The 19050-nt window shown below is 41.2% G+C and overlaps 1 protein-coding gene across 1 annotated transcript in view; it reads left to right on the top strand.

The window, feature by feature from the left end:
- Positions 1–19050, top strand: part of Dsg1 (desmoglein 1) — a 70448-nt gene that overhangs the window by 16221 nt on the left and 35177 nt on the right. The window contains exon 5 of the mRNA XM_052742748.1: positions 11241–11334. Coding sequence (XP_052598708.1) covers positions 11241–11334 — 94 coding nt within the window. The remainder of the gene's footprint in view (positions 1–11240; positions 11335–19050) is intronic.

Below are 19050 nucleotides of genomic sequence, written 5' to 3' on the forward strand. Positions count from 1 at the left end.
TATAATGGATCACCACCTCAATTCAACAACTTCCCCAGGTTCGAGGGTTCATCACCTAGCTAGATTCTGCAAACACTTTATTGATATGTTTGGAGCCTCTAGGAAGCAAGAAGTGCTCAGATTGTATGGAGAAGATTGGCAAGCCAACTAACTTCTTCATGCTTTCAGGTACTGGCTGCTTCTAGATGGGACCTGGAACACGAAAGCAGCCAGAGTTTACTTTCAAGTCCCACAGCTTCCTGAAATTCAAGGGCTGTTAACTAAGTTATGTAGAATGTCCTTTTAAAAAATGTTTCCAAAGATGGTGACTATTTCTCTTCAAAATGATTACAAAGGAAGAAATCATTTTATGCAGACATTTATACAGCAATTTAAAAGTCAAGGAGGTTTCCCAACTGTTTCCATTCAGTTTGAAAATCTTTTTATCACACTACAATAGCAAAATGTATGTGATAGATTAATGATTTTATACTCTTTCAGAGCATGTATTTATTTTAGATATGAAACAATGCTGTTAAGTATTACTTCAACATATTTGTTGATTTTTGTTTTGTTTTGTTTTGTTTTCGAGACAGGGTTTCTCTGTGTAGCTTTGTGCCTTTCCTGGAACTCACTCTGTAGCCCAGGCTGGCCTCGAGCTCACAGAGATCTGCCTGGGTCTGCCTCCCGAGTGCTGGGATTAAAGGCTTGCGCCACCACTCCCCAGCTTGTTGATTTTTTTTAATTTAAGAAAGTTTAATATTTTTTACATTTTTTTAAATTAAAAACGTTTGATTGAAATAGAATTATATCATTCCCCACTTCCCTCCCTCAAACCCATCTCATACCCTCTCTGTCAAATTGATAGTATCTTTTTCTTTGATTATATTTGTTGCATACATTTATGTATGTGTCTGCACAAATATATATAGAGGTAACCTGCTGAGTCCATTTTTGTTGTTTGTGTGTAGATGGTTTCAAGGCTGACCACTCTGCACTGGATAGCTGGCAAGGGTGCTCATCCCTGGAAAAGGCGAATTCTTCTCCCAGCAGTTGGTAGATGCTATAGTTCTTTGTTAGGGGAAGGACCCCATGACATTTCCCCCTTCCATATTAGCATGTCTATTGATGTTGCCATTGTTCTGGTCTTATTGATGTAGCATTTCTAGGCATCTGTTCCACAGCAGACTTCCTGGTATTCTGGCTCTTATAGTCTTTCTGTCTCCTCTTCTGTGATGTCCCTGAGTCATAGACGCAGTAGTGAGGATGCAGATGTGTCTACTGGGGCAGGAATCCCCATGGTCCGTTGATCACTGCATCATGTCCAGTTGTGGTTTTTCTGTGATGGTTTCCACTTGCTGTAAAGCTTCAGTGATGAGGTCTTGTAGCCACACTTATATAGGAAAGGTGGCCCATACCAGAAAGTTTAATAATTTTTATAATTTATCACAAGAAGTTTGTGATAAGAGAGAGTAATTCAGACATCAAGTGAAAGAGAGAATAAGAGGAAATTGAAACTTCCAGGTTTTCTCAACAAAAACACACTGATACTACAGCCACTGTTTCCCACACTCCTACCTGATCATATTGTCTGCCACTATTGATAACATTTTAGCTCAATACTAACAACTTTGTATAAAAAAAAAGAAAATAAATTCATTGTGTAGAAATTAATTTGTGTGTTTTGTTAAATAGCTTATTTCACTCATACTCATCAAATTTCCATACAGTATTCTGTCCTAAGTGAGCATTGAGTTGTAGGTACCAAACAAATATCCATGAAATGAACAAACACAATATTAATGAATAACTCATCCTTCATTATTAATTGCTTTTATTAATTTTAATTGAAACATAGTGTTATGTACCCCAGGCCAGCTTCAAACTCATTATGTAACCAAAGATGACCTTAGCTTTACAATCCTCCTGCTTCTAGCATCCGAGGGCTGGGATTACAGGCCCGACAGTCAGTTTATGTTGTACATGGGGTCAAACCCAGGAAACTGTGTGTGCTGGGGAGTCACTTACCCTCTGAACTGCATCCCCAGCCCTCGTCATCTGACTTAAAACCGTGTTTCCTCCATTTGCTTTCTGAGTTCCTGTGGCTGTTCTTTCTCAAGAAGTTGCAATTTTTAATGTATGAAAATTCTCTCATAATTTTATAGATATTATAGTTGTATAAAAGTTTTTACTGAGCACAAAATTACAATCACATCTGTCAAGCAAATTCTCAATGACTAAGGTCTTACCTAATTGATTTAATTAGTATTTTATTAATTTTACAGCACTTTACAAAGAAGGCACACCCTAAAAATACTTGGGAGTGTTTCTAAGATGTTTTCTTCAAAATCATGAGTGGAAGATGATCAGATTTGCATCTAATAATTATTTAGAGTCTGAAGATGGAGCAGCGTAAGGTATCAGAGGCTCCTCACAATAAATTCAGCCCATCAAACTTCTAGTTGAATTATTAGGCTTATAAATCTTATTAAGTAAATGATACTAATATAAATATGAAACAAGGCTCTCTAGACTGTGAGTTCCTCAAAAGTGCATTGAATCCCAACACGTAGCATGGCACCTAACAGTAGAAATTTAACTTCTTCATGAATCAATGCATGGTCAGTTTCACAAACTGGCAAGTCTACAAACCTACTTCAAATCACTCTGCTGCTAGGCTCTTCTTCCTGTTTCTGTAATCTATGAGGCCTCTTGCTCCAAGTGGTGTCGGTGAGGGCAGAGTGTGGTGGAGAGCAGGTGCACTCACTCAGAAGTGGAGGCAGTACCCGTGTTCTCACTCACACCACGCTGTGCCATCCCTGTCTGCACCACTGAACCCACAGCAGCAACGTCTTCTCTTTTAAATTATAGCGCAAGGTATTTGGTGTCACCGTGGCATTTTCAGTGTTTTAAGGATTCTCCTTTCCCAAATCTCTCCCATCCTCCGTTACTCCTGATCCCCACTTATAACCCCCAATCTCTTTTTCTCTTTTCATGTTCCATGTGTTCCTTCACCCAAGCCACATCCTTCTTCATAAACTGTTTTAACTCTCTCTCTTTAAATTTTTAAATTTAAATTTTTAAATTTTTAGGCTTTATCCACCCTCACATCCATTTGAACACACACATGGATGCTTTATAGGCTTAAGATCTGCACATAAGAACATGTGGCGGTTTCTCAAAACAGTAAAATTAGAACACTGTCTGATCCAGATGTTCCTGAGCAATGCCCTAAGGTCTCTGTAACCTTCCACATAGACAATTGCATTGCCATGGTTATTGCTGCCCTATATACAATAGCAAATGGGACCAACATAGATATCCACCAACCAATAAATGGATAATTAAAGTGTGGTGCATACAGACAATGGGATGTTACTCAGCTGGAAAGAAAAATGAAATTTGAGGGTAAAGACGTGGGTCCAGAAAAGGTTTCTTTTTAAAGAACTAATGCATCCCTCAAGGTCAAACTGATTCTTACCAAGAATCTTGATCTAAAAAGAACCCTGAGCAAAGCATTATTGGCAAGGCCAAATCCAAGGCCAAAAGACCCTTATTTCTAGAATTAGAGAGAAAAAATGTAGAATCTCACAAGAGATGTGTAGTTCCCCAAGAAACCTTCTTGGTCCCAAAATCTTGTTGTTTTGTTCTGTTTTGTTGTGTTTTGTTTTGTTTTAGACAAGGTCTCTCTATTATGTGGCTCTGGCTGCCCTGGAACTTGTTATGTAGACCTGGCTGCCCTCAAATTCCCAGAAATCTGCTTGCCTCTACCTCTTGAGTGCTGAAATTAAGGGCATTTTCCATCATACCTGATTCTATCTCAAAGTCTTAACATTAAGCAAATATAATCATGAAAGGAAAGTGAGTATTTAACACACTGAGCTTTACATAAAATATCAAAAACATATATTCACCAACACACACACACACACACACACACACACACACACACACACACACACACACACACGTTGAGAAGACCCCTCCCCCAGCAGAACATCCATGACTGAAAGAAACAGTAATAAACTTTAAACAAACATTTGGAAAAGAATTCTTGTTTTTAAAGGTACATTTTGGATTCAAGTTGTATAAATAAAAGGGGCATGAAACTTCACCATTAGGACTGCTGTTCTCAACCTGAGCTGAAGAGGAAATGCTTGTCATAGAGTATCCCAAGATGCCTAGCAAATGAACACACAGCAGCCATTGAACAAGCATCAAGAAAGTTACACTTGGCCTTCAGAAAAGTAACCCTGATGTGGGCGGCTGTGAGGAAGTGAGTGGTGATTGGAAAGCCACATGTGAGGGTGTATCTTGGTGAGGAAATGGGTAGGAAAGCGAATGGCAGCCCACGTGGCATGCCATCCCTGTGATGCCTTCGCAGCCCACTCTCTGACTGGAAACGGAAGCTGACTTGTGAGCGCCAGTGGAATAAAGAAGTCAGGGCCGTTAATCCCAACAAGTGCCAAGACTGTCTCTCCCAATTAGCCAAGGTTGGTACAATTGTTCTCTCTAGGGTGACACATTCCCCTCCTCCCATCCATCTCCATCTACAGACTTCCTCATCCTCCCTCTTGACAGGGCTCAAACATCCAGTTCTCTGGGGAGGCCTTCTCCCTGCTTAATGGTCCTTCTTGACTTTTCCTACAGAATTTTATGCAAGATTCTATCACAAAGTTTGCCACATTAGCTGGATATAGTGGTGCACATCTTTAATCCCAGTACTTGGGAAGCAGAGGCAGGCAGATCTCTATGAGTTCAAGGCCAGCCTGGTCTGCAGAGTAACTTCCAGGGCAGCCAGAGATACATAGTGAGACCCTGTCTCAAAAACAACAAAAACAAAAAACAAAATTTGTCACATAACATTTTAATTCTCTTTGACCCCCATGTATTTCCCTAACAGATTGTGTGAGTGAGTCCACGTGCCTCACTTCTATCCTAAGATCTTAGCTCAGTGTGCTTAATAAATAGTAGCTCATATGTGCTGCTTGGTGAGGTACAGTGCACATAACTTTCCCTGACTCCAGACAGCCTCTGCTGACGGAGCTCAGGCTGTCAGTGGCAACCTTTACTGTACCAAATCTTTCCCCATCTATGTCCCTCCTCCTCCCCTAAACCCCCTCCTCCCCCACTGCTACCTCCTTTTCGAGATTCTTAGATAATGAGGCTAAGGTTAAATGGGGCTGAGTTTGTTCAAGGACACAGCCCAGCTCTGGATAGCTCTAGTAAGATAAAGACCATGAGAGCACCATGGGATCTGGAAACCTATCATCAAGTTCAAGGACACCCTTTGGCTCTAAAACCATTCATAATCACATCTATGGTTTTCTCTCTTCTCACTTCCTTTCATGTTTTAGTTCAGCTCAACAGACTAAGGAAAGCTGCACAAATTCATCATGGTTTCTCACCCCCTCATCTAATTCCCATGAGCCCATACTTGCCTGCTAAACATGGTATTAATGTCCACTCTTCAAATAAGGAAACCAAGACACAATCATTGATTTGACCAAAGCCTCACAGTGAAAGGCCCGGGCTGGAACTCAGCTCTGCATGATTCAAAAATCTCGGTTTTCCCTCTGCACCTGATGATTTCCTCTAATCAAGAACAGAACCCATACTGTCAGAAATTCTGTAAACTAAGCAGAGCAGATCACATAGAGATTTCCCAGAGTCTCTGCTCATTTTTAGGATATTTCTGATACACACATTAGAACATTGTGGTGCACATCTTACTAACAACCATGTTCCCACAGCAAAGGTCTTCAAATTTGAAAAAACATCTATTTCACTATGGAAACTTTATCTAAATAGTTTCCTAGCCCCGTTCTCTCGAAAGATGGATTGAATAATGTAAAATCTAGACCCCCTAAAAAAAATCCACATTTCCGTTACATTTTCAGAAATAATTTCTATGTAATTTTTATACAAGACATTTATTACCATATCTCCAGTGAGAAGTATAGTTTGAATTTGGTTAGAGTTTGGTTTGGGTTAGGGTTCATGGTAAAACATAGACCCAAGATCCTGACAGACTTGGGCGTTACTGTCGTACTGAATGTCTCTGACCATATGCAGATTCCACTGGGTGTCTTCTCACTGCCTGGAAGTCCACCACTCTCTGACTCAGAATATACAAGTTGGACAGCTTGGATGTGAGTTTGCAGAGGTTAGTCATCAGCGTTTCAAAGTGCCTCACTGATTGTATCATGGAATTTTGATGATGTTTGCAGTAGCTTGAGTTGAAAAAAAAAAAAAAAAAAACTTCTGCCAAACCAGAAACATGTTTTAAAAACCTGTTCTCTGGTTTCTTGTTGTAACCCTTGTCATAATTGCCAGACTCTACCCTCTGCTCACTTGCTACAACTACAACTGAATCCTTGAAATCATCAATAGTAGAAAAGTTATACAAAATATCAGTGCACATATACACGTTGTACATACCTATCTCATTGTTTGAGACCAAGTAATGAGAAAGCAGTTGATTTAATGAACATTAATTATTCAATTATTCATTCAAGAAACTGTAATGAGGTCAAGTTTGTACAGAGGTTACCATGAGGCAGAGTTGAAATAAATACTCCAAGAACAGGATGTCAATTTCTAAAAAATGGAGCTTAATTTAACTGATATATTTTGCACACTTACTAGGTCCCCATGCAAGCCAAGCCAAGGGAAGGGAGGAGCTTCTTTGAGGACCCGGTCACTTCAGGGAGTAATGCACACAGCTCCAGACCATAATTCATGCATTCATAAACACCAGTTCCCAGAGCCACACCCTAAACCTTTTGAGATCCGACTTCCAAGCATGTAAACTCTAAGTGAAGGTTTGGGGCCTCAATCTGCTGTCCTGGAGATCTCATTCACATCTGATGTCTCTTTTTACCCAGAAGACCTCACGCCTTGTGTCTCCTAATCACCTCTCATCGGACCATTCACAACTTCCTTTTCTTTGCCTCCCAGAACAGCCCTTAGTCCAGCTGTGGGGGCACTCTTTCCAAAGTCCACCCTCTCATTATCCGAGATGGTTCTAGAATTCACTAAATTCATTTGTTGTTTCTAGGTACTTAATTTCACCTGCTCATATTTCTCAATAAAATTTGAAACACACATACTTTATTCTTGAACCTCCACTTTTTTATTGATTTGTCAATTAATTCAAACGTATTTACAAAGCAATGTCATTTGCTTTGTTTCCAGAACCTGCACATAACAGTCCAGTAGAAAGCATAGATATTAAGCAATCAAACATATAAACATAAGCTGCTTCTATACTAATTGCAAAGAAGCTGTACCAAGGCGATGGTCACTCTTACGTGATATAAGAATGAAGTATAAGTTGAACCTGGAAATCAGGCAGGTGCTAGACAATCACACACCACATACCTGAGACCAAAGTCTTTTCTTTCCCTTTATTCTAAAGGTCTGTGAGTTTTTTAAATTGCTAGCTTCTTAACTGGTCGTCTCAGGGTTACTCTTTGACATTACTTGCGGTCACTAGTATGGTGAAAAGATCCAGACTTACCACAGTGGAAGCAGACCTGGTAGTATGGTATATCAACAACCCAGGAGAAGGAAAACAGTCGCTTAGTTAAGTTACCAAAATGGAGAGAAGGGGTGTTACTTGAGATATTTTAGATGAAAAATCAGGAGACCTTGGTGATGGATCAAAACTGAAAGAGTAAGAAGAAAAAGAGTCATAATGCTTGCTGGGCTTCTGTCTTACACAAATAGATAGATGGCTGTCTTCATCCACATCTGCCCAGTGGTGATGATGGGAACATGAGTTTTGAACCCACTGAATTCAAATTATATTTGCAAATTCTAAGCTATCAAGGAAACTTGTAAATGTAGAGGTCTGGTGTTTGGGAAAAGGCTGACTCTGGATGCAGTTCCTACAGGTTGGTATTGTGTGAGATCACTTTTAGAAGAAACTATGAGTGAGAACCAAGCCTTAGAGGACACATTGGATGACTGGTTAAGGGAAAATATAGGAGCAGATAAACAAAAAGCTAATAGCTAGAAAGCTCAGAAGGAAAATGTTCATGTTTGGGGACCTGGGGGAAGGGTTCAGGAGATAAAATGGTGACGACACAAACATGAGGGTCTAAGTTCCATCCCTAGCAACCACACGAGATCATAGTGTGGTGGCCCATCTCTGTAACCCCTGTGCTGGGGACGGTGCGGGGAGCTCCCAGCCAGCCAATAGAGTAAACAAGCAAGTTCCAGCTCACGGAGAGATCCTGCCTCAAAAACAAAGAGAAGGGCAGTAAGAGAAGAAAGTGGATGTGGATCTCTGGCCTCCCTCTCAACACATGCAACCTGCACACATACACTGAAGTTAACACACACACACACACACACACACACACACACACACACACACACACACACACACTGAGGGGGGATAGCTCTGTTCTCATGTTTCTCTGATCTTCTGGACTCCTCCAGAAGCCTTTTGTGCTGAAGGCCTGACTATGATTTGAATTACACGGAACAGAACTGGCTCAAGCACTTCTTTGCAGCAGCTTTTCTGTCTTCTGTGTTGACTTTTTTCTAAGCAAATGTAAGGAGGAGTTCCCCCTCAGGTACCATCTTCTGCCTTTCTCTCTAGGCCCTCTTTAGACAGTTTCTTCCACTGAGCAATTTCATTAGCGCGTTTCAACTGACAGTCTTCTAATACCTCTCTGTTGCAGATGGTCATTCAACATGACTGTTGGCTTACACCACACCTGAATGACAGCCATGAAGCCTAAAATATTTTCATTGTTTATTATGAAGTAAGAGTGTGTTGCTAGAGTTTTCCTGCCTGGCCCACAGTCAGGACAAATCTCTCTCACCCGCCAGTCCCAAGCCGCTCAAACCCGATCAAGTAAACACAGACACTTATATTGGTTACAAACTGTATGGCCGTGGCAGGCTTCTTGCTAACTGTTCTTACAGCTTAAATTAATCCATTTTTATTAATCTATACCTTGCCACGTGGCTTGTGGCTTACCGGTACTTTACATCTTTCTTATCCTGATGGCGGCTGGCAGTGTCTCCCCCTCAGCCTTCCACTTCCCAGCTCTATTCTCCTCCTTGTCCCGCCTATACTTCCTGCCTAGCCAATGGCCAATCAGTGATTTATTTATTGACCAATCAGCAACACATTTGACATACAGACCATCCCACAGTACTTCCCCTTTTCTTTTCTTAAAAAGGAAGGTTTTAACCTTTACACATCTCCAAAGTCAGCTTGGTGTATTTGGGAATTTGGGCGTAGCTTTTCTTACTACTTCCTGCTGGAGGGGGGCGCTGTATCTTCTGGGGAAACAAAGAAAATTTTAGGATCATGGAGTAGTCCGTGAGGCTGTATCATCTGAGCCAGTTGCCTTGAAACGGTTTTGGATGTTGGATCATCTGGACCATGGTGTCATCGGAGACCTTTCAGGGGGTCTTGGCTGGTCAAACCTGATGTATCTTACTCTGGAACAAATCCATAGCCTCTTGCTTTCTGTGGAAACAAAAGAGACTCTTTTTCAAAGCAACATATCCTTACATCCAAATTTTGAAGTCAAAGTATCTTTAAAATATACATACTGGTTTAACTCAGCTTCCTTTACAATCAAATATCTCTCTGTAGTTAAGAATCCCAAAGACAACACAATCCAGACTCTCTGTGTAATAGTCATCTCTACGTGGCTTATTTTTTATATTAATTTTACTGTCTCTTTAAAGACTTTATTTTTTAAAACCATGTATTTGTTTCTATACTGTATATATCACCTTTTTTTTTGTCTCTTTCAAGCCTACGTATATTTTACACACATTTTAAACTATTACATCTGAATCTGTCTTATTGTGAGTCTATTGCTTTAAGCTGCATCAGCTGTGGCTGCTGGCTCCGCCCACCTCAGTTTCCCAACATGGCGGCGGTACTGTAGTTTTCCGCCAGCTCTATCGTGGGTCTATGCTTTTATCCAAGCAGCGTGTAGCCCAGAAACCTCTTTTTTTGTTTTGTACTAGCAAAGGCTAAATCCACAATGCAGGTTAATGTGCCACTTGCAGAGGCCTCATTCCCGCCATATGGCGGCAGGTCGAGCGAGCACGCCAGCAACCCGCCAGTAGCTCAAACCGGCAGCTGCCGCTCATTTGAGAGAGACAATTAGGAAGCTGTTTTTAGCTCCGTTTTAGAGTCTTTTTTCTCAGGTTTTAGGTGGAAACTCTTGCCACCACGTTGGACGCCATTTGTTGCTAGAGTTTTCCTGCCTGGCCCACAGTCAGGACAAATCTCTCTCACCCACCAGTCCCAAGCCGCTCAAACCCGATCAAGTAAACACAGACACTTATATTGGTTACAAACTGTATGGCCGTGGCAGGCTTCTTGCTAACTGTTCTTACAGCTTAAATTAATCCATTTTTATTAATCTATACCTTGCCACGTGGCTTGTGGCTTACCGGTACTTTACATCTTTCTTATCCTGATGGCGGCTGGCAGTGTCTCCCCCTCAGCCTTCCACTTCCCAGCTCTATTCTCCTCCTTGTCCCGCCTATACTTCCTGCCTAGCCAATGGCCAATCAGTGATTTATTTATTGACCAATCAGCAACACATTTGACATACAGACCATCCCACAGTAGAGTGTTTTCAACTATCGAAATAGCTTGAAAGGGTATAAAATTAAACATTTCCTTGTCCTACATGAAGATTTATGTGAAAAATTCCAGACAAGTTTTGGGCATCTATAGATATGTATCCATAACATAGTTTTCATTTCCATCTTGTCTCAGTTACCACATTTACTATGACTTCAACATCTTCCTCTATTGGCACCTAGATATATCTCCTAGTTTTTTCATTATGCAAATGTCCAACAGTTTACTCTGCCAACTCTGTTGTGATTGGCATGTAAGTTGTTGCAATTTTTCACTATTCTATCAGCAATGCAGCAAATATTCTCACATGTGATTCATAATCTCTTGAATTGCTATACCTGCGGCTGAGTTCAGAGCCTGAAAATTGCTGCATCAGGGGCTGGAAAGACAGCCCAGGGCTTCAGAGTTCATGTTTCTGTAGCAGAGGGCCTCAGTTTGGTTCTCAGCACTCACATCAAGCAGTTTCATGGGGATCTGACACTTTGGCTTCTGTGCACATTCACACACATACACACACACACACACACACACACACACACACACACACACACACACACACACACACAATTAAAATATATCTTGAAAGCTTGTTGCCACAAAGTGCTTATGCACTTTTAATTTTTGTTAGACTTTGTCAAGTTGCCAGCCCAGCACATTAAGCCAACACAAATTCTCACTTGCAGAGAGGTGCTATCCGGGTTTCCTATCCTCTTCCTCAAAAGGTATTGTCTAATGTTTTGATGTCAAAGGCTCCTGTGACTGGTGAAACACTTTTTGTTTGTTTTGTTGTCGGTGTTATTCTTATGTTTCTGACTGAGGTCAACCATCTTCCCGTCTGCCTGTTAGTCATTGCACATCTGTTCAGTGGCCGCTCTAGTTACAGCCCCTGCTATGTCTGGGTCATGGACTTTCTTACTGGTTCGCACGTGCTCATTTTGTGTTATGGAAACCTGACCCTTGTATTTTACACGTTGAAATGGTCTTGCCCTAATTTACCACTTTTCTTCTGTGCTAATGTTTACTTTCCATATAGACTTTCAACTTCCATGTTGGCAAAAGTCACCAGCCTTTTATTTTATGTGTTCCGGGTTGGCACGGGTAGTACTCAATTCAAAGTACTTCAAGTACTTAAACCTTCACTCAGTTGCTTTAATCCTACAACAGGCATCTTTTTTATTTTTTTAAAAAAACCTTTATTAATTCTTTGAGAATTTTGTATGTTTTGAACATATTCACCCCTCCCCCAACTCCTCCTCGATCCAGCCCACTTCCCTACCCACCTAACTTTGTATCCTCTTTTTTGTATGTCTTTGTACCCGTCAGGTCCAAATTTGTGCTGCCCATGTGGATTGCAGCAACTTAGCAGGGGCTGCCCAGGAAAAGAAACCCGGCTCTGCCTCCAGCGGCTCTCAGTTGCCCAGAGCTCCTCAGACAGGGGTGGGACCTCAATGTCACCTCCCTCCCCACGCCGGGACTCAGTCTGGCTTGAGCTTCCAGGGATTATAGAGTAGGCTTCTCTTTCAGCAAAACCTTCACTCTATTGGAGATTTCTCTGGTATAAGGAGTACGCTAACTTCCTTCCAAGAGCCTAGTCATGTTCCTCAGCATTAACAAGTTGTCTTTTTTTAGACAGGAGATCATTTCTTAATACACACATGCACAAGCACACATAGACACATGTATGCACTTAGGGGTCTGCTTACAATGTTGAGTTTCTCTGCACAAAAGCAAAGTTTTTTTTTTTTAATCCATGTTGTCTCCATATCCCTGAGGAAATTTTCAAGTTCCATCACATGAGCTCTGCATTCTTCTTAGCTTCACTATGAAGTACTTTACATTTACAGTTGGTACTTTGAGTGGCATGTGTTTCTTTCATTATACACTGCATCTAATAACTGAATTATTTTTCCTTCACTTGAATAAAATAATGTGACACTAAGAATGTTGCTTTTATGATACAAAACTTTTAGTTTGGTGACTATCCAATTTATTTGCATTCCAGCTTTTCATTTTAAAATGAGGAGTAACATCAAAGTTTTCTAGTTCTGTTTTCGCTCTTTCTCAGCTGTCGATAATCTCTGAGTGAGAGCTTGCTTTTCTTTGACATTCTCATCCAAGGAGCCCCACGAGCTCATGTGTCTTGTGAATTCTTTTTCAGTCAATGTACCAGGGATGATAAGTATCATTATTCTTTTGATACTTCTTGCATCAAAGACACTTAGGCTATTATTATGCAGCAAAAGTCTGTTATTAAAAGATACAAAGTATAGCACTTGGAATTAAAGTAACATGCTACCTTCAACTTATATTCAAATCTTTTAACAAAATCAAAACAAGAAATATATATGTGGAGAAATAGACAGGAAGACTAACATGACAAAATGTTAATATACTTTAAATCAATTATCTTCCTTTTGCATCTAATTTCTAAAGAAAGAAAGTTTTCCTCCCAAACCCTCAATTCCCCAATCCTCTACTCCCATGTAGCCTCCACTTGGATGATCTACTTCAACTCCATCATGTCTCCAGCATCCTTTCCTAGCTCAGGCTCATTGCCTTAACTATTATGATTGCTTCCAGAGTGGCTCCCTAGCGTCTCTTTTCTAACTGTTCCTCACAAAGCTTACTGGACAAACTCATAACACATAATGTTGACAGGCTAATACCTTACAGTGGATCTCTGTGCCGTAGAACATCATACTCATTCCTCATCAGGGCCATCAGAACCCTTCATAGTCAGTCCCTGCTCTGTCCCTCACCAATCTCTCACAATTAACGGCTTGAGAAATAAAAATTCCTTTCTGCCTTTGTTCTCCATTTGTGGTGAGCATGGTCATCATGGAAAATCCCAAATCTCCCTTGTAGATTTCTTCATCTAGCTTCCTTAATATGGAAATTATTATCCTAAAAGGGAAATTTAAGGTCTAGACAAATTGCCATCATCTTTGTGATGAGAACCTTTTAAAATTTGTTTTTATTGTTTGATAATTTCATACATGCTTATAACATGTTTTCATCAAATCCACATCTGTTCCCTCCCCTCCAGTTCCTCTTCTATTCCTCCCACCATTCATCCCTCCTAACTTCTTGTGTGTTGTTTTGTTTTTCAATTTTTATTTTTATTTTGCAATACAATTCAGTTCTACATATCAGCCACGGATTCCCTTGTTCTCCCCTCTATGGCCTCCCTCACCTTCCCCCCAGCCCACCCCCCATTCCCACCTCCTCCAGGGCAAAGCCTTCCCCGCGGACTGAGATCAACCTGGTAGACTCAGTCCAGGTAGGTCCAGTCTCCTCCTCCCAGGCCGAGCCAAGCGATCCTGCATAGGCCCCAGGTTTCAAACAGCCGACTCATGCAATGAGCACAGGACCTGGTCCCACTGCCTGGATGCCTCCCAAACAGATCAAGCCAATCAACTGTCTCACCCATTCAGAGGGCCTGATCCAGTTGGTGACCCCTCAGCTATTGGTTCATAGTTCATGTGTTTCCATTTGTTTGGCTATTTGTCCCTGTGCTTTATCCAACCTTGGTCTCAACAATTCTTGCTCATATAAACCCTCCTCATTCTCACTAATTGAACTCCCAGAGATCCACCCGAGGCCTAGCCATGGATCTCTGCATCCAGATACCTCAGTAGTTGGATGGGGTTTCTAGCATGACAATTAGGGTGTTTGGCCATCCCATCACCAGAGTAGGTCAGTTCGGGATGTATCTCGACCATTGCCAGCAGTCTGTTGTGGGGGTATCCTTGTGGATTTCTGTGGGCCTCTCTAGCACTTTGCTTCTTCCTATTCTCATGTGGTCTTCATTTACCATGGTCTCCTATTCCTTGTTCTCCCTCTCTGTTGTTGATCCACATGATCATCTCACTAGACACAGAAAAGGCATTTGACAAAATCCAACACCCCTTCATGATAAAGGTCTTGGAGCAATCAGGAATACAAGGAACATACCTAAACATAATAAAGGCAATTTACAGCAAGCCAACAGCCAACATCAAATTAAATGGAGAGAAACTCAAAGCAATTCCACTAAAATCAGGAACGAGGCAAGGCTGTCCACTCTCTCCATATTTATTCAATATAGTACTTGAAGTTCTAGCCAGAGCAATAAGACAACATAAGGAGATTAAGGGGATACAAATTGGAAAGGAAGAAGTCAAGCTTTCCCTATTTGCAGATGACATGATAGTATACTTGAGCAACCCCAAAGATTCCACCAAGGAACTGATACAGCTTATAAACACCTTCAGCAACATAGCAGGATACAAGATCAACTCAAAAAAATTCAGTAGCCCTCCTATATACAATGGACAAAGAAGCTGAGAAGGAAATCAGAGATACATCACCTTTTACAATAGCCACAAATGACATAAAATACCTTGGGGTAACACTGACCAAGCAAGTGTTTTGTTTTTTAATCCACTGAGTCTGCTTGGAGCTGCCTGTGTGTTCTTGAATATAAGACTCTCTACTTGAGCATAGATAACCTCCCTGAGACTGTATCCCTGGAGAAAACAGATTCTTCCTCCCCCAGCAGCCATCAATTGCCAATAGGTCCTCAGCTAGGGGTGGGGTTTTTGGAGCCCCTCCCCTGTCCCTGCTGGGATTTTTGGCTGGCTTGATCATGTTCAGGTCTTATGCGTACAGCCATAGCTACTGTGAGTTGATGTGTACAACAGCCCTGGAATATCTGGAATATCTGGAAGATATTGTTTCGCTACAGACATCTACTACTTCTAGACCTTACAATGTTTCCACTTCTTTTTCCGTGATAATTTCTGTGCCTTGGTGAGGGGGGGTCTCTGCAGGTGTCAGACAGAGAAGTGAGCAGCAAGAAGATGAGAATGAAAACTCGGGTCAGATTGACTTCAAGAACCTGGATCAAGACTTCTAAAGAGTCTGATATCAGGAGGTTTATTCCCAACACATTTAATCCCAGTATAATTTTGGGGAAAAAATCCTGGGATAATACAATCCTTAGTGCACAAGGAAGTGTATTCACTCAACTCAGGGTGCATGTCATTCCTTCCAAGAAGATGGGTTCTAGAGATAGGCTACCTGTGCTAGCTTAAGGGCCTAAGGGTCTGCTCTGGTCTTGGTCCTCCAGACAGCATAGAGGTCATTGGGCTATTAGCCACTCCTGGTCCTAGTTGTGGGACCTTGGGGAACCCCTGACTCTAAGGGTCAGTTAGGTTTCTAACCACCTCCGGTCTTGGTTGTAAGAGCTTGATATGGCCTGGCCCAACAAATAGCTCAGATCATCAGGCTGTTAATCACTTCCAATTCTCAGCTTTCTGGATAGAAGAACACATTTTTCATCTTTCCCATTGGTAAGACAATCCTGTGAGCTTAACATTCATTGTTTGTCTGGAAGCCTGTGAGCACAAAGACCTTCATGCTGTGCTCCCAACAATGTGGGAAGAGGAGTGTGATATAGATGTCCTATTTAGATATGACTGCTCCATAGTCTCTTATTCTCCACACATGACCAATTCTGGGCCTCTGTGCTAATGGCCATCTACTGCAAAAGGAAGCTACTTTGATGAGGGCTGAGAGATGCACTAATATATAGGTATAAAGGTAAGAACTTAGGGGGACAGTTTATTACTATGGCCATTTTGCAGAATAAAAGGATTAGGTTTTATGACTTATGGACTTTGCAAGTCACAGGTTGTTGGTTCATGCCAACATGAGCTCCATGTTATGGAGCAGATTTTAAATCCAGTAATAAACTGATCTGCCACTGTCTTAGTCATCGTTCTGTTGCTGTGAAAAGACACCATGACCAGGGCAACTCTTATAAAGGAAAGCATTTCACTAGGGACTTGCTTACTGTTTCAGAGGGTTTGGTCCATTATCATCATAGCAAGAAGCATGACAGCAAGCAGGCAGGCATGGGACTGAGAGCTTACATCCTGATCCACAGGCAAGCAGGCAGAGAGAGAGGAAAAAAAAAAAAAAAACAGAGACAGAGGCAGAGGCAGAAAGACAGAGAGACAGGGAGACTGAGACTGGGTCTGGCATGGTATTTTAAAACCTCAAACCCACCCCAGTGACACACTTCCTCCAACAAGGCCACACCCCCTAATCTTTCCCAAACAGCTCCACTAACTGGGAATCAAGCACTCAGTCCTCTGAGCCTGTGGGAGCGGTTCTCATTTTCACCACCACAGTCACTGCTGTGACATTCATGCTGGTATTGAACCAGAGCATCCTCTGTCAAGCCAGCGGTTATTGTAGCTTTCAGTGTTCGCAGTTGGCCGGTGAGGCTGTCCATGACTTTCCTTCCCTCATATGTGTAGAACACCCAGCACTATGAAATCTAGGCATTTGGGAATGAAGCTTCTATGTCGGTACCAGCTTGATTTCTCATTGTCCATTTATCCAAGTATGTGATGTCTTCGGCAATATGGTCTTACAATCAAGTTCTGGGGAGTAACCAAGAGCAATGACAATAGCCTGCAAAGTTTGGGGCGTTGATGAGAGCCTCAAGCACTGGGCTTTTCATTTAATAGCCTATGGTGTCTGCAGGAAGCATTGTCTCCTTACTATGTGTATGTATTTTAGGAAGTCTTCAAAATAATAGATTTCCATATGGATTTTTCAAAGTTTTTTTTTTTTTTTTTTTTTGGTTTTTCGAGACAGGGTTTCTCTGTGTAGCTTTGCGCCTCTCCTGGAACTCACTTGGTAGTCCAGGCTGGCCTCGAACTCACAGAGATCCGCCTGGCTCTGCCTCCCGTGTGCTGGGATTAAAGGCATGCGCCACCACCGCCCGGCGGATTTTTCAAAGGTTTTAAGTGTTAAAACCTCCCCATACTCTCTCCTCTAACCTGTCCTCCTACCTCCTACCCCATTTAGCCCTTCCTGATCTATTATTCCCATTTCCTCTTCATACCACCTGTGTTCTATCCCTCTCCCATAAAATTCACCTCCGATGGGCCTCACTAATTTCCTGACTTCTACATGTACTCCAACTTAAGCCCAGCTATCTAAAGATTCAAAGCTGGCATCCATGTATGAGAGAGAGCATGAGGTTTTTGTCTTTCAGGGTCTGGATTACTTCATTCTGAATGGTTATTTCCAGCTCCATCTATTTACCTACAAATTTCCCAATTCCATTTTCTTTACAGCTGAGTAATATTCCATTGTGTATGTGTACCACATTTTCATTATTCATTCAGCAGCTGCTGGACACCTAGGCTATTTCCATTTCCTGGTTGTTGTGAATAGATCAGCAATAAACATGAATGGGAAGCATCTCCATATTAGGATAGAGCGTCCTTTGGAACAAGGCACAGGAATGGTATAAATGGGTCATAGGGTCAGTCTATTTCTAGATTTTTGAGAAACCTCTACCCTGGTTTTCACAGGGGCTGCACCAGTTCACACTCTAACCAATGGGAAATGAGTGGGAACTTATGTGATCTGTATTTATCTCCCCCAAACCACTGTAGGTCCATAATAGTCCTAAGAAATGGTGGGACTGAATTCTAAAAACACAGCAAAGACAATAATTTCTGAAAAAAAACCTGAAGCGAATTGTTTACCTGTCCCCAGACTGTTCTCAAAACCTTAAAGAAAACCATTCTGAACAGATTTCAGTCACCACTGTCGATAAAGGTTAGACTGATGTTTTTTAGCTTTTCAGACACCCTGCTCTCTACAAAACTCACTCTGCCTATGCAGAACGAAATTACCCATAGAAGCTGTAAGTCTGGCAGCCTTCCAATTATTGACAAAAACAGGCAGAGAGCCAGATTTGATCTATGTTTATAATTTTTCACACCTACTCTACTCCATTACTTTTATTTTATTATAGAAAGTTTCAAATAAACAAAAAATAGAGAATACCTTATGCTACCATTGAGCATTAATAGTTGTTAACATTTTACTGTATTTATTTCATCTATTTTAACTGCTGAATGATCAGAAGGAATTTACATTATTACAAGAGTTCTTTTCATAATCAAGCATATATGATATATATGTGTGTGTATGTAAATATGTATTGTGACCTACCCTAGTAAACCTTATTCTCTAATTCTCTTATAGAGAATCATAATCAAGCATATATGATATATATGTGTGTGTATATAAATATGTATTGTGACCTACCCTAGCAAACCTTATTCTCTAATAATCCTGTTTAAACTTCCCTAAAAATCCCCATAACTACTACCAAAGCAGCTTTGTTGAATCAGGAATCTAATAAGCATAAAACTGCACTTTATTTTTTTTCATCTAAGGCAGAGATGCATCTTTTGGATATCGTTGTGTATGACACTAACTCATTAAGGCATCATCTCCATTTTGAGCAACATGAAACACTCTATCCCTGGAAAGTTAGTACAGATGTAAAACAAACTTTATGAACTGGCCACAAATTTACTCTGTAGCTAAGGACGACGACAGAATGTCAGGATTACAGGCCTTCA

The sequence above is a fragment of the Peromyscus californicus genome, unplaced genomic scaffold (assembly GCF_007827085.1).
Source record: "Peromyscus californicus insignis strain IS unplaced genomic scaffold, ASM782708v3 Scaffold_17__1_contigs__length_78620276, whole genome shotgun sequence".
NCBI classification, from domain to species: domain Eukaryota; kingdom Metazoa; phylum Chordata; class Mammalia; order Rodentia; family Cricetidae; genus Peromyscus; species Peromyscus californicus.